The sequence below is a fragment of the Heterodontus francisci genome, chromosome 22 (genome assembly GCF_036365525.1).
Source record: "Heterodontus francisci isolate sHetFra1 chromosome 22, sHetFra1.hap1, whole genome shotgun sequence".
In the NCBI taxonomy this organism is placed as follows: Eukaryota; Metazoa; Chordata; class Chondrichthyes; order Heterodontiformes; family Heterodontidae; genus Heterodontus; species Heterodontus francisci.
Genome location: NC_090392.1, coordinates 78,122,583 through 78,138,044, shown reverse-complemented (window position 1 = coordinate 78,138,044; position 15,462 = coordinate 78,122,583). Strand labels below are relative to the sequence as shown.

Genomic DNA, 15,462 nt, shown 5'->3' with positions numbered 1-15,462 from the left:
TAAAACCTTAAACTTTAAAAATCTAATACAGTTCACGCCTACGGATATACGACGCACCCGTGCTAGCATGCACACGCGATATAAACATGCAGATATGGACAGAAAAGATAAGTAGAACAGTTTGAGGCAATATCTTGTTACTGTTTCTCGAGCTCGCTGTAGTCCTTGATTGAAGATATGGCCTTGCATTTCATTGGGGCCCAGTGGTCTTCTTAAAACCTTTTTCACATAGGAAACCTTTCTCTTTTGAGTTTCACGTGTTTCCACAAGATTTAGTTCAGATGAGGGTAGGCAGACAGGAGAGGTTGTAATTCATGCTTCAATTCCAGGAAATCTTCACACCATTAGCACACGGCTTTGCCTGAAATCATTTGTTGGAAGTTCAAATTCAAAAGCTCCAGCCAGCTAGTCATGTGACTAAAACTGATTTGACCACTTCTGTGTATTGGGGAAGCAACTGCTCGGTCCACATTGTTTCAACATTGTTTGGTACTATGCAAATGTCCTTCAGTCAGGACTTGCAATTTTTAAGTTTTTGCTCACGTGGCGAAATACTGAGTGCCTCAATTTTGGCAAATGGGGGGTTTGCCTGACAATACCCTCACCTAACAAAAATCTGTTGATCTCAATTAGAAATTTCAATTGATCTCGTATGCAAAGCCTTTCAGTGGAGAATGTTCCAGATTTCCATTACCCTTTGTATGGGAAACAAAAAGTGTTGACTAATTTCACTTCTGAAGTTGCCTAGCTCTAATTTTAAGATTATGATCCCTTGTTCTAGATTCCTCAACAGAGTTTCTCTGAATCTACCTTACAGAATGCCATTACTGTTCAAGCACCTCGACCAGATCACCCCTCAAACTTCTAAACTTAAGGGAATACAAACCAAGTTTATACAGCCAGTCCTCAGGTTTATATTTTTAAATCCCGGTATCATTGTCGTGAATTGTTCTTGAGGTGCCCAAAACTGAACACAGTACGCCAAGTGCGGTCCAAGATTGTACAACTGAAGCATCACTTCCTAACTTTTGTATTCCAACTCCATTAGCCTTTTTGATTACTTTTTCTAGCTGTGCATTAGCTTTTGTTGATTTGTACACATGCACACCTAAATCCCTTTTATTTCTTCACAACTCCTAGTCCCTCACCATTAAGAAAATATTTAAAATTTGTCATCTTCAGATCCAGAGATGACCACACACTTCCCCACATTGAACTCCATCGGATATAGTTCTGCCTACTCACTTAGTCCACATCACTTTGTAACTTCCTGTTCCCATCCATACAACTTACGTGTTGCTTAACCTATCTGCAAACTTGGATAAAGAACTCTCTACTCTTTCCTACAAGACACACACTGTATATCTGTATGTATATATACATACATACAAATATCATAGCCAAAGGAAAAGAATACAGATAATTCTGTGCTTAGTGTTTATACTGCTGGATACATCAAACACAGCCAGTGTCATTAGAAACAGGAATCTTACTATTCACAACTATATCAGGCAATAAACATGCCAATGCTACAATAATGTGTAGGAGTTTAATAATTTAATATCTATGCTTTAAAAAGCCATTTAAACATGCAAAGATGATAACATTTCAACCTCCTTGTACTGTATCCTTCATCATGGTAAATTGGATTACATCCAGAACTGTTAATACTCTCTGCATGAAATGCTATGAATTGTGGCTTTGAAAGTAATAAATTTTGATCTACCTCTTTCCCACTTTAATACATACACTTAAGCTGCATCAAATTACAAGAACCATTTCAAATCCCCAATCTTTGTTATATGTTGCATTAACCATGATCCTTCCATCTTAAGCACTATAGAATGCAAATTTAATCATGAATATGCAGTGAAACTGGGCAAAAAAAAAAAGTAAACAACCATTTTAGGTCGGCCATTTATAACTGCTATCTTTGAAAAGTGCCAAAAAAGAGACCAGGTTACCACAACAGGTCCCATGCAAGACTACAGCCGCAAGATTAACTCAAATATCTTTATTTACCATGTAGTACAATAAGGGTAAGTATTCCTGTGTTTCCAAATCAATAGGTCTCATGGAAACTAGAGCTATTTTCTTTTTAAACCCAGACTTCAAATGCCACTAAATTGGAGCAGCCGCATATTGGACCAGAAACTTTACTGGATCATAGAGAGTCATAGAGTCAGAGAGGTACAGCACTGAAACAGGCCCTTCGACCCACCAAGTCTGTGCCGACCATCAACCACCCATTTATACTAATCCTACATGAATCCCATATTCCCTACCACATCCCCACCTTCCCTCAATTCTCCTACCACCTACCTACACTAGGGGCAATTTACAATGGCCAATTTACCTATCAACCTGCAAGTCTTCGGCTGTGGGAGGAAACCGGAACACCCGGCGGAAACCCACGCGGTCATAGGGAGAACTTGCAAACTCCGCACAGGCAGTATCCAGAACTGAACCCAGGTCGCTGGAGCTGTGAGGCTGCGGTGCTAACCACTGCGCCACTGTGCCGCCCCAGTATTAGCCAAATAATTCTACAGAATTTTCTTTGCATAAAGACCTCCTCAATGTCAGGGGTAGTGTTGGGTGAGGCCTGAAAATGCCTTTTGGAGAGGCCCGCCATGGATCACGACTACCAAAGAAGGCCCGGCCCCATATTGCCGGCGGCAGCAAGACCTCGTAGCGCCCCCCCACCCGGGGGCGGGAGCCCAATTAAAGTTATGTTAATTAATGTAAATAAATGAATTGATTACCATCGCGCTCCGCTATCCATCCCAGAGCGATATTGGTGCTGGTGGCCAGCACTCCCACGCCTTCAGATCCCCATCCAGAGATCCAAGATGGAGCACAGGTGGGGAGGGGGGGGAAAGCACGTAAATTTTTCTGTGCGGGGTGGGACAAAGAGCAGGGAGCGGCATCAGAGTCATTTCAATGGTGTAGGGGATGGTGGGAAGGGGTAAAGTTTAAAGTTCATGAACTTTGGGGGCAAGGGGGGGGGGGAGGAAGGTCAGGTGCACAAGCTAAGTATTTTTGGTGGGGGGGGGGGGGGGGGGGGAGGAGGAGAAGAGAAATAGAGCAAGGGATTAAATCTGAGCTTGTTGGGGGCTGGGACAGGGGCAAGATCAATTAATTTAATTTTTAAAAATTCATTCTCCTTCAAATACCTAAATGTAACGATAGGGCTCAAAGCCCTTTAAAAATGGCATAAGCGCCTGCGCAATGTACCAGCCCAGCCATTTAAATGAAAGGCTCTGCAATGTGCGGCCCATGCGGGCAGACCGCCATTGTTTACACCTGCCGCCATAAACCTCAGCCCAAAGTCTCTGTTCAATCTGCAAACGTGACCCCAAACTTAAGGCCACCTGCCATTTTAATTTGCCACTCCAACTCTGACCTCGGCCTCCTATACTATTCCAATGAAGGCCAATGGAAGCTTCAGGAATGGAATTTCATCCATCAATGAGGTACTCTACAGCCTTTTGGACTCAACAAGTTCAACAATTTCAGGTTCTAACCTCTGGCCCTATTTTTCCGATGACAGCTGTTGGTGATAACGCTATTTCCACTTACACCACCTCTAGACTCATCTTTGGTTTCTTTAATTGTCACATTGCCATTTCCTTTTGCCTTACACCATCATCCTTTTTGTCATTCAGTCTCACCTGCCCTCCACTCTATCAGAGGCTTCCCCTTTTGTTCCTTCCCCACTTCCCCCCACCCTTTCCCTGCCTCTGTACTTGCTTAAAACCTGTTGTTACATCTCTTCTTCCAGTTCTGATAAAAGGTCACTAACCTGAAATGTTTGTTGACCGTTTCTTCTCTCCACAGATGCTGCCTGATCTGCTAAGTATTTCCAGTCTTTTCTGTTTTATTTCAGATTTCCAGCATCTGCAGTATTTTGCTTTCGTATTAGCCACATAAATGTTATGGCTACTAGAACAGGTCACAGGCAGGGTATTCTATGGTATGTGATTCACCTCTGACTCTCCAACGCATCTCCACCAGCTACAAAGGTAGGTCAGGAGTATGATGGAATACTTATTTCTTGCCTAAATAAGCACGGCTGCAATAAAAGAAGCTCAACACCATCGCAATCAGGTCCAATTGGCACCACATCCATCAACTTAAGCATTCACTCCCTCCAGCATAGATGTTCTGTGGCTGCAGTGCGTACCTCGTAAAAGATGCACTGCAGAAACTTGCCAAGGCTTCTTGAATAGTACCTCCCAAACCCACTATCTCCACCTGGAAGGACAAGGGCAGCAGGCACAGGAGATCATCACCTCAAAGTTCTCCATGTCACACCATATCCTGACCTGGGTCCAGTGCTGATGAAGGAATGGCAATGTGCTACAATCCTGGAACTCCCTATCTAACAGTATTGTGGGAGCACTTTCACCACATGGACTGTAGTAGTTCAAAGTGACAGCACACTACCAACTTCTCAAGGACAATAAATGCCGGTCTTGTAAACACGCGTGACCCGAGAATGAATTACAAAAAAAACTCAGCCACTTTTATATTGTACTAGCGCCACAAGCTCCAGACTTGCAGGTCTCAGTCAACAGCAGCACTGCAGCAAACTTGCCTAATTCTCCTAGCTATGGGACTTAGGGAAAGCGACATTTTAGTGTTACCTTCAGCTGCACAAAACCCACAGGTCAGGAACTGGTAGAATTGGCACAATATAAAAGCCTCTTTAGCCAGCTCTAAAAGCATTATGGAGCTCAAGAAACACTGCATCGTATTTTCTCTTCTCTTCTTCCGCCCCGACATCCGACTAAATTAACACTGATTGCACTTACTTCCAAGTAAAGTCAGTGATCTTTACATGAAGCTGGGCGGGGCAGATAGTGAAAGAGGAGAAACTAGTTTATTTAAAATCTAGCCAATTTTAATACAATAGCATTAAGGCTAAATTACAGCAACTTTTGGGGAATGGATCTAGTGATAATAAAACAATTTTTGCATGTAGGATTGCTGTCATGCATGCCTGTAGCTCACTTTATTGCGTGAATTCACTTTCAAATCCAGGATCAATTCATTTTTCTAGACCTTTCAGCAAAACCCGAACAGGGAACGAAGTTTATCATAAGGCTATAGATAAAGCAGCTTTAAGGGATGCACAATTGGCTATGAATCACGTGTATACTGCTGCCCAGCAGCAACCATCTTAAAGCTCTGTTTTGTTGTTTGTGGCAATGATTCCAATGGATCTGCTTGTATCACATTATGCACTACCATAAAAGTATACCCATTTACCCATTGTCTCTCGAGACAAAGAGGCCAAAGAAAAAAGAAAAGGAAAAGAAAAGTATAGAATACTATCTCACGCTCTGCCTCATTAATGGCTACACTTTGCTGCCAGGGAAACTTGAATTCAATGCCCGGGTGAGGTCAGAAGCGATGTGACATTAATCGCATTGGCAATACAGTTAGCAATAACTCAAATTCATATTAATAGGCATTAGTCACTGGCAAGTTGATGCACTTACTTCTGAAAATAGTAACTTTCTGTGGGGGCAGCAGAGTGGTGGGGCAAGGAAGAGGGAAATGGGCAAAATAATTTGGGGGGGGGCGGGGGGGGGGGTGGAGGGAGTTGCTCCCTGAGACAGTTACTGACCAACAACAGGTTTTCTTGCTTCAGTCAGACACTGAATAAATTTAATTGCTCAGTCTGGGTCTCTGCATAAGTACTCCTCAGTTATAAAAACAAAGTGCTGGAAATACTCAGCAGCTCAGGCAGCATCTGTGGAGAAAGAAGCAGGTTTAACGTTTCAGGTCTGTGACCTTTCACCTGCTGCGATTGCATGGGAAGGGGATGAGGTGTCAGGGGTGATGGAGGAGCGGACCAGGGTTTCACTGGACCAGGATGTTCTGGCAGGGAACCTCAACTGAAGATTCTCCCCACCCCCCCACCACCACTGTGATTGACAGGGCCCTCAACAGTGTCCGACCCATTTCCCATACTTCTGCTTTCACCTTCCCCTCCCTGCCAGAACCGCGACAGGGTTCCCCTTGTTCTCACTTTCCACCCCACCAGCCTCCACAGCGAAAGGATCATCCTCCACCATTTCCGCCACCTCCAGCGGGATGCCACCACCAAACACATCTTCCTTTTCCCTCCCATCAGCATTCCGACAGGATCGTTCCCTCCATGACACCCTGTCCCACTCCATCACCCCCAACACCTCATCCCCTTCCCACGGCACCTTCACAAGTAATTGCAGGAGGTATAATACCTGCCCTTTTACCTCCTCTCTCCTCACCATCCAAGGCCCCCAAACACTCCTTCCAGGTGAAGCAGTGATTTACTTGTACTTCCTTCAATTTAGTATACTGTATTCACTGCTCGCAATGTAGTTGCCCCTATATCGGGGGAGACCAGGCACAGATTGTGTGACCACTTTGCGGAACACCACCACTCAGTCCGAAAGCATAACCCCGAGCTTCCAGTCACTTGCTATTTCAACACCCCCTCACCACCCCCCCCCCCCACCACTCTCATGCCAATATTTCTGTCTTTGGCCTGCTTCAGTAATCAATGCAAGCTCGAGGAGCAGCACCTGATCTTTCGATTAGGCATTATACAGCCTTGCGGACTGAAGACTGAGTTCAATGACTTCAGAGCAAGACTAGCCTTCTTTATATTTTCATTTTTTTTTTAAACATATAGACAGCTATTAACATAGACGTAGACATAGCTACTCAGTATTCCAGTATTAACACTCTCTGAACTAATGCTTTGTCTTTCACCACAAGCATCAACACACTCTTTGCCTTTGTCCCATGACAGCTTTGTTATTTAATCTCTTCTGCCCTCTGCCCTATCAGACACCTTTCCTTTTGTTCACTTCCCCACAATTAGCACCCCCCACCCCACCCCCTTCATTTGCTTAAAACCTAAATTATTTTCTAACCTTTGCCAGTTCTGATGAAACAGACCTGAAACATTAACTCAGCTTCTCTCTCCATAGATGCTGCCTGACCTGCTGAGTATTTCCAGCATCTGCAGTATTTTGCTTTTACTCCTTAATTAGTCAGGTCATTGTCAGCTCCAAACAAGTACAGCACACCAGCATACTTAATGGTAATAACTGCAGTAGGCTAACCTACCCATACAAAGTCTGTAAATGAAGTTACAGCATTAGAACAGGAAATCACCTGGGGGATTTAGTGTACAGCTTTAACTGAAAAACTCTTTTTATTTTTAAAAAAAAGTTTAATTGTTTACTCTAACGGGTTGAAGTATTGCTTTACTTACGGCACCATTAAAAAAAATTCAGTTAGTAAAAATTAAAACAAATTTTTACCTGGAATTATTTGGGGGAAAATTCGTTTATGGAAAAAGCAAGCTCCAATTAAATAGAGGATAAATTTTATGCAGTTACTGAGCTCAGCAACACGAGAACCGGATTAAGATGCTTGAAGCTGTTAACAGCCGTATGATTCGATTTCTATTAATTTATCTGTTTTACTGACAAGGAACCCCACATTGCTCTTGTCGGTGCCTTTGATCAAGTCAAGATGAATAATGCAAACAATATGGCCTTGGGCTAGTTCTCAGTCAGCCTCCCATTTTCAGCTGAATTAGGCCAAGAAACAGAACTCAAAGCAAATACTCTGGTTAGGAAAGCAGTTGTTTTAAACAGGCTCCAGAAGCTGGCTCAGTGTGTCCAGCCTGAGGCACAGTGTGGCTTTTGAGCAGAGAGATCCACCATTGACATGCTGTTCTCCCTTCGCCAGCTACAGGAGAAATGCTACGAACAGATGCCCCTCTACGTTGCTTTCGTAGATCTCACCAAAGCCTTTGACCTAGTCAACAAACGTGGTCTCTTCACACTACTAGCAAAGATCGGATGTCCACCAAAGCTACTATTAAGCATCATCCCTCATTCCATGACCATATGAAAGTAACAATTCAGTATAGCGGTGCCTCATCAGACCCCTTTCCTATTCTAAGAGGCGTGAAACAGGGCTGTGTTCTCGCACCCACACTGTTTGGGATCTTCTTCTCCCTGCTGCTCTCACATGCGTTCAAATCTTAAGAAGGATTTTTCCTCCACACAAGATTAGGTGGCAGGTTGTTCAACCTTGCCCGTCTTACAGCGAAGACCAAAGTATGGAAGGTCCTCATCAGGGAACTCCTCTTTGCCAACGATGCTGCATTAACATCTCACATTGAAGAGTATTAGCACAGACTCATCAAAAGGATTGCAGCTGCCTACAATGAATTTGGCCTAACCATCAGCCTCAAGAAAACGGACATCATGGGGCAGGACGTCAGAAATGCTCCATCCATCAATATCGGTGACCACACTCTGGAAGTGGTTCAAGAGTTCACCTACCTAGGCTCAACTATCACCAGTAACCTGTCTCTCGATGCAGAAATCAACAAGCACATGGGAAAGGCATCTGCTGCTATGTCCAGACTGGCCAAGAGTGTGTGGGAAAATGGCGCACTGACACGGAACACAAAAGTCCGAGTGTATCAAGCCTGTGTCCTCAGTACCTCGCTCTACGGCAGCGAGGCCTAGACAATGTATGCCAACCAAGAGCGACGTCTCAATTCATTCCATCTTCGCTGCCTCCGGAGAATCCTTGGCATCAGGTGGCAGGACTGTATCTCCAACGCAGAAGTCCTCGAGGCGGCAAACATTCCCAGCATATACACCCTACTGAGCCAGCGGCACTTGAGATGGCTTGGCCATGTGAGCCGCATGGAAGATGGCAGGATCCCCAAGGACACATTGTATAGCAAGCTCGTCACTGGTATCAGACCCACCGGCCGTCCATGTCTCCGCTTTAAAGACGTTTGCAAACGTGACATGAAGTCCTGTGACACTGATCACAAGTCAAGGGAGTCAGTTGCCAGTGATCGCCAGAGCTGGCGGACAGCCATAAAGGCGGGGCTAAACAGTGTCGAGTCAAAGAGACTTAGCTGTTGGCAGGAAAAAAAAGACAAGAGCAAGGGGAGAGCCAACTGTGTAAGAGCCCCGGCAACCAATTTTATCTGCAGCGCCTGTGGAAGAGTCTGTCTAGAATTGGCCTTTATAGCCACTCCAGGCACTGCTTCACAAACCACTGACCGGCTCCAGGAGCTTACCCATTGTCTCTCGAGACAAAGAGGCCAAATAAAGAAAAAAAAAATGATTGAATCCTTGCAAGAACACCAGCACCAATAAACCACACAGAGACCTTCAGTATCCTGCAGCACACATGCATACAAAGAAGGAGGAATTCTTAAACTGAATGAAGTGACACAATACAGGAAACTATACTTGGACGACTTCTTTTCTCAAGTTCAAGTGAGAAGTGTTGATAGTGTGCTAGCACTGGGGCAAACCTGAAACAATATGTCACTATACATGGCATCCACCACGTTCAGAGGCACCAGAACAGAGATGAAGCAATGCCAGACAAGAAAGACAGCAATACGATCTCCTTTGGGCGCTTAACTCCCTTTTTTTTTTTAAAAAAAAAGTTCCAAAAATTAAGTATTTTTTGACAGACAGAAAAAAAAACAGTAAAAGAGAAAGACACAGAATTTGCAACAGTGTCACATCAGCCTGATAAAAAAAAAAAGAGTAAAGCAAATTCCTACAAAGGCTCAGTACCTTTAAAATGAGCAAGAAATGTCAAATAAATGTGGCCCTGCTTGGAGTCACTATATAAATACTTGTCCTCCAAGATCTAAAGAAACAAATTTTAAAGAGGGCATCACCCAAGACAATTACACAAAATTCTTCTGAAGTCTTGAGCACTCAAGTGTATACTTAACACGCATAGAATATAATCCCAAAATTTGCAAATAGGAAAAACAAGTCTAAACTTCTCTGGATCAAGAAAGAAAAGAAAAATAGCACAGCTGGGTGAGACATGTGACTTTTTGCAGTGATGACTATATCAGATGAAAATTGGACACAATTTCAAGAAATTACACTCAAATGAAATTCTCTATTTTCTACTGATTAGAGCTCACAATTAATCAAACGGCTAGAAATTAGCTTTTGTTCCTTACTTCCTAAAGTGTTACTCATGCACCCAGCATTTTATGTTATCCCCAAATCCTCATTTTGTTTCAGTTTTTCAGCATAATACCTTTCTTAAAAGGTAAACACAAAGTGCAGGGAAAGAAACCTTGCACACATAAATATCCCCTTAATACAGATCTTAATGTTAGGAAAACTCAAAATGGCAAGTGTATAGAAATCTAAAATAAAATAGAAAAGTGCTGTAAATGCACAAAGCTCAACAATGCTCTTCAGATGCTGTCTGATTTGCTGTGTATTTCCAGTATAGTCTGCTCCATTTATTTATTAGGGTTGATCATAATTTTATTATGGAGCTTATTAAAATAAACTCACGTCAGCCATTTTAGTATTATTCTAAAATAAGATAGCTGGAACTGATTAAGCAAACATGCTGATCAGACTGAAAGAAATGAAATGAACATTTGAACTGACTAGCCCTGAAGACAAAAACAAATTGAAGGGAGAAGGAAACAAATCAACTTAAAAAAAAGAGAAAGATTTAAAACGTAAAGGACAATTATACAAGTAAATGTACACTTTTCTCTCCTAATAACAGCTGAAGAACACACTCCTGGAAAATCTTTAGTCACGTAACAGATCTGTTTATACTACACAGTTATTACTATAGGCTCCAAGATCAGTATTAAAGGCAGTATTGTAAGGAAAACATGTTATCACATATTTTGCTTTCTCCTTAAAACAGAAATTTGAGAAAGCATACTTCTGAATACTCACCACTTTCTTTGTGGCAAACATGTATTTGTCTTGTAACTGAAAGTCATCTACTCCTTCCAACAGGATCTCACGGTTTTCATCAGTCTGAAAGAAGTCTGTGCTTTTAATGATACTTGAGGAACCCATTGGCTCATGTCGTTCAACGTAAACTGTAGTAGATGAGTCATATGGTTCCACACCCCTGCAAAATTAAACACCAAGTATATTTGCATTTTCTGAAAACATTCAGTAGCCCACTGTTGCAGCAGTTGATCTATTAACTGACAGGCGATTGTACCACCAAGGGCAGTTTTGCAATCGGGATTTTTCCATGACAAAGTTCCTAAACTCTGGTTAATCTGAAGTAAATCACGACAAGCTACACTCATTCCTCCTAAACGGTTAAGCAGCGACATTGGTAGAGACATTCAATGTGCTCACTCTGATAGGGAGTTCTTAAGGGTAGGCGAAACAAAGAGGACAAATGCTCAAAGAAAACACTTTTCATTGATATATCCATCCCCAGTTGCAGCTTGCTCCTTACAATGCACAATTTTCTAGCTTAGGAGAGTCCAAGATGTACATTTCTCCACAGGAGCTATGAATCATTCAATGATAAACTTGGCAAAAGGCGTCAAAAAGATGGTCAGGCTCACCTTCTACTCCAAAGTGAATTTTAACTTTGCACTGCAATACACATATACTGACTGCTTCACATCCAACAATGATTAAACCTGGGGAATCTTAGCATTACTTTCTTTAAAAGAAGCAATACGCTATAACGTGCATCATTTAGCAGCACTAACTTAATGCACATAAAAAGGTACAAAAATAAAAGAATACGTAAATATGCATACCAGTAGAAGGATTTGACATGCTCTTGAATCAAGATCCAAGTTTGGCCAAAGTCATCAGATTTCCAAAGCTGCAAAATAAATATACTTCATATTGGGCATGCTCTGGGTCAAAATCCTGGAACTCCCTTCCTAACAACACTGTGGGTGTAACTACACCACATGGACTGCAGCGGTCCAAAGCAGTGGCTCACCACCACCTCATCAAGGGCAATTAGAGATGGGCAATAAAAAGTGTCCTAGCCAGCGACGCCCATATCCCATTAATGAATTTTTTAAAAAAGCATACCTTCCTAGGATCCTTAATAGATCCATTCCATAAGACACCAATTGCAGCATTCAAATTGTAGTGCCAGAGGCCCAAAGACTCTATTTTAACATGCAATATAAAAAATTCCAGAAATACTCAGCAGGTCTAGGGGGGGCGAGCGAGAGAGACAGAGACAGAGACAGAGACAGAGAACAAAAAAAGGGAAGTTCTGTGACAGGGCAGAAGACAAGAGACATTAAATTATATTTTAAAAATGTGGTAGTGCAGAACCAAAGTGTTAACTCTGTTTCCCTCTCCACAGATGCTGTCAGACGTGCAGAGTATTTCCAGCATTTTCTGTTTTTATTTCAGATTCCCAGCATCTGCACTATTGCAGCTTTTGTAGGACCAGAGAAGGACCCGGAAAGTAACTTTTCAGTCTTATTTTTGTTTTTAATTTCATTGTGTGCTCAATGGAGCAGGAATGTTCCTTTGCAGCTCACGGCAAAACCATGGGCCTCCCCTACCGCAGGTTTCCTTCACATACCCCTAAGCATTTAGCTTGCGACAAGGACCATACCCCATAGGGCACCAATGCAGCCTTATGCCCAATTTGAGCATAAATTGCTCACTGCAGGGAAGCTACATTGCAAAAATGATTCCTTTTGTTTCCGGACAGCACTCTTTTTTTTTTTCCTCGAGGAATCCAGTTATGTTCCTGCATCTAACATGCTTTATATGCTCTGTAAGCCTTTAGTTAAATTCTAGTGAACCACTATCTATTCTTTCTATTGCAACAGTATCCCTCTCCTCCTTACAGTCTACTGGATCAGCATAATTGCTAATCAGTAATGCCCACAGATAACAGACTTTAGACAAAAGAATAATACCTGTTTGTTTGGGTGGGAGCTGTCATATCCTAGCACAAGATTGGAATCACGGCTGTGCATGAGAAGATCAGTAGGGCTGAATGGAATTTGGAAGCCTTGAATATCATTACAAAAATTTAGAGTGATCCACAAGTAGTGATTTTTGGTATCTGCAAACATATACTGAGAAAACAGAAAAAAAGTACACAATTAAAGCTTAGAGTAATAACCAACAAAAATACTTGGTGAACCATTAGGCTATAATATATTTGATGCTACAATTAGTACTAAAAATGTATTTATCTCTACAATATCATCACCTCAAATTGATATGAGCAGTCCATTAGCCAACAATACTTTAAAGCCAAACTTCAAAGTGCAACATGCGACTTCCTACATTTAAAATTATTTCCTTGGGAAAATTATACTAACCACATTTGAGAAATGAAAACGACAGGCTACCAGAACTTAATTACAATAGTTCTGAAATTACTAATACGTTAGATAAGCTATCCTACTAAATCTTCTGCTTTTCACTTCAAAAGCGAGTTAGATTAAAACTGTAATACAAATTTGAGAGTAGAATAACTTTCAAATTCCAGTGTTATCAGGTCCGTAAGATGTCTTAGAAAATGCTGTTAAAATGTTTTCGTTGACAGTGGATTCCTGCAGAGCGGTGTTCAAAGCAGAGACCGCACTCCCAAGAACGAATATTTTTTTAAAAATTTATTCTCACCAAAATGCCAAATGGGTATTCTCAGACCCCTAGCATGGCCTACAGGAAAGCATTTTGTTCCTCTCAAGGACAGAGTTTCAGATTTCCCTTTTCCACATTCTGAACAGACCGAATTGTTTTATCCTCAATCTTCTTCTACTGAGGGCTGTATTAACATGTCAAACATAAAAATTCAATACCCTAAAGAGGTTAAAAGGGCACCCAAAAACACAGCAACCTTCTAACCACATCTAATCAATGAGTTGTAAAGGTTTAGGATTTATCTCTACTCATGCACTAACGCCCCTCTTTATAAAATCTAGAATGGCAGGGATTGTTCTGCTTCATCAACTTCGCCTAAATGGAAAAAATTGAAATTCAGAAGGAACAAAAGGTAAAAAGAAAATAAAGGTGGAAAGAAGCTAATTTTGTCAACGCAGCAGTCCTTCCGTATTGGAATGTGAACCTAGATTCTGCGCTCAAGTCTCTGTCGTGGGGCTTGAATATACAACCTTGTGACCCAAAGACCAGAGAGTTATGTAGTGGAATGGAATATACAGGAGAACATATAATGATTAGATAGCATTACTTTGTAGTTTGTCCTGAGAAAATAAAATGATGGTACTTAGCCATTTATTAGTTTTACCTCAGTTTATCTATGGATAATTAAAGTTACCCATAGTTGTGGATTTGCTTTTATACATTCCTCAGTTGTCCACAATCTTCTTGCATCTCCTTTCCATTATTTAGAAGTCTGCTACTCTACTCAGAGTACATCTCCCTTCTTATTCCAATCCAATTGTGGATAAATGTGAGGTTATCTACTTTGGTAGCAAAAACAGGAAGGAAGATTATCTGAACGGCTATAAACTGAGCGAGGGGAATATGCAACAAGACCTGGGTGTTCTCGCACACCAGTCGCTGAAGGTAAGCATGCAGGTGCAACAGGTGGTAAAAAAGGCAAATGGTATGTTGGCCTTTATAGCGAGAGGATTCGAGTACAGAAGCAGGGATGTCTTGCTGCAATTATACAGGGCTTTAGTGAGGCCACATCTGGAATACAGTGTGCAGTTTTGGTCTCCTTATCTGAGGAAGGATGTTCTGCTATAGAGGGAGTGCAGCAAAGACTTACCAGACTGATTCCTGGGATGGCGGGACTGACGCATGAGGAGAGATTGAGTAGGTTGGGATTATATTCGCTGGAGTTCAGAAGAGTTAGAGGGGATCTCATAGAAACCTATAAAATTCTAACAGGACTTAACAGGGTAGATGCAGGAAGGATGTTCCCGATGGCTGGGGAGTCCAGAACCAGGGGTCATAGTCTAAGGATACGGGGGTAAACATTTCATGACTGAGATGAGGAAAAATTACTTCACCCAGAGAGTGGTGAGCCTGTGGAATTAGCTACCGCAGAAAGCAGTTAAGGCCAAAACATTGTATGTTTTCAAGAAGGAGTTAGATATAGCTCTTGGGGCGAAAGGGATCAACAGGATATGGGGAGAAAGCAGGAACAGGTCACTGAATTGGATGATCATGGCTGATCATCATGAATGGCGGAGCGACCTACTCCTGCTTCTATTTTCTATGTTTCGATGTTCATGTAATTCATTCATCTTTCGCACCATACCCTACATCAAGGCTATGCTCTTGTGCTGTAATGGAACAGATTAAGAGCACCCGCTGGTTTCCTCCTCTACCAAGTCTTCTTGAAATTGTGTAACCAGGACTTGGCACATGCTTACAATAGATCTCTTGATGCTACTATATCATAACTCCCCCAGAGAATATGTGCCAGAATTTACAGCACACAAATAGGCCATTTAGTCCAACAGGACCATGTTGGTGTTTATACTTTACATTAGCACCCTCCCACACTTTGCATCAAGTCACCCTAACAAAATAAACTTGCATTCTTTTCTCTCATATACTCATCTAGCTATCCCTTAAATGCAAGTGTTATTCAGCTCAACCACTGGTTTTTACTTCTCACAACTATTGCATAAAAAGAGGTTTCTCA

General features: G+C 42.0%; 1 protein-coding gene across 2 annotated transcripts in view; it reads right to left on the bottom strand.

Moving 5' to 3' along the window:
* sorl1 (sortilin-related receptor, L(DLR class) A repeats containing) overlaps positions 1-15,462 on the bottom strand; it is a 185,587-nt gene that overhangs the window by 107,910 nt on the left and 62,215 nt on the right. For both annotated transcript variants that reach the window (XM_068054134.1, XM_068054135.1), the window contains exons 4-6: positions 12,752-12,913; positions 11,615-11,682; positions 10,779-10,959 (exon numbers count right to left, since the gene is read on the bottom strand). In XM_068054134.1, the coding sequence (XP_067910235.1) occupies positions 10,779-10,959; positions 11,615-11,682; positions 12,752-12,913 (411 nt within the window). The remainder of the gene's footprint in view (positions 1-10,778; positions 10,960-11,614; positions 11,683-12,751; positions 12,914-15,462) is intronic.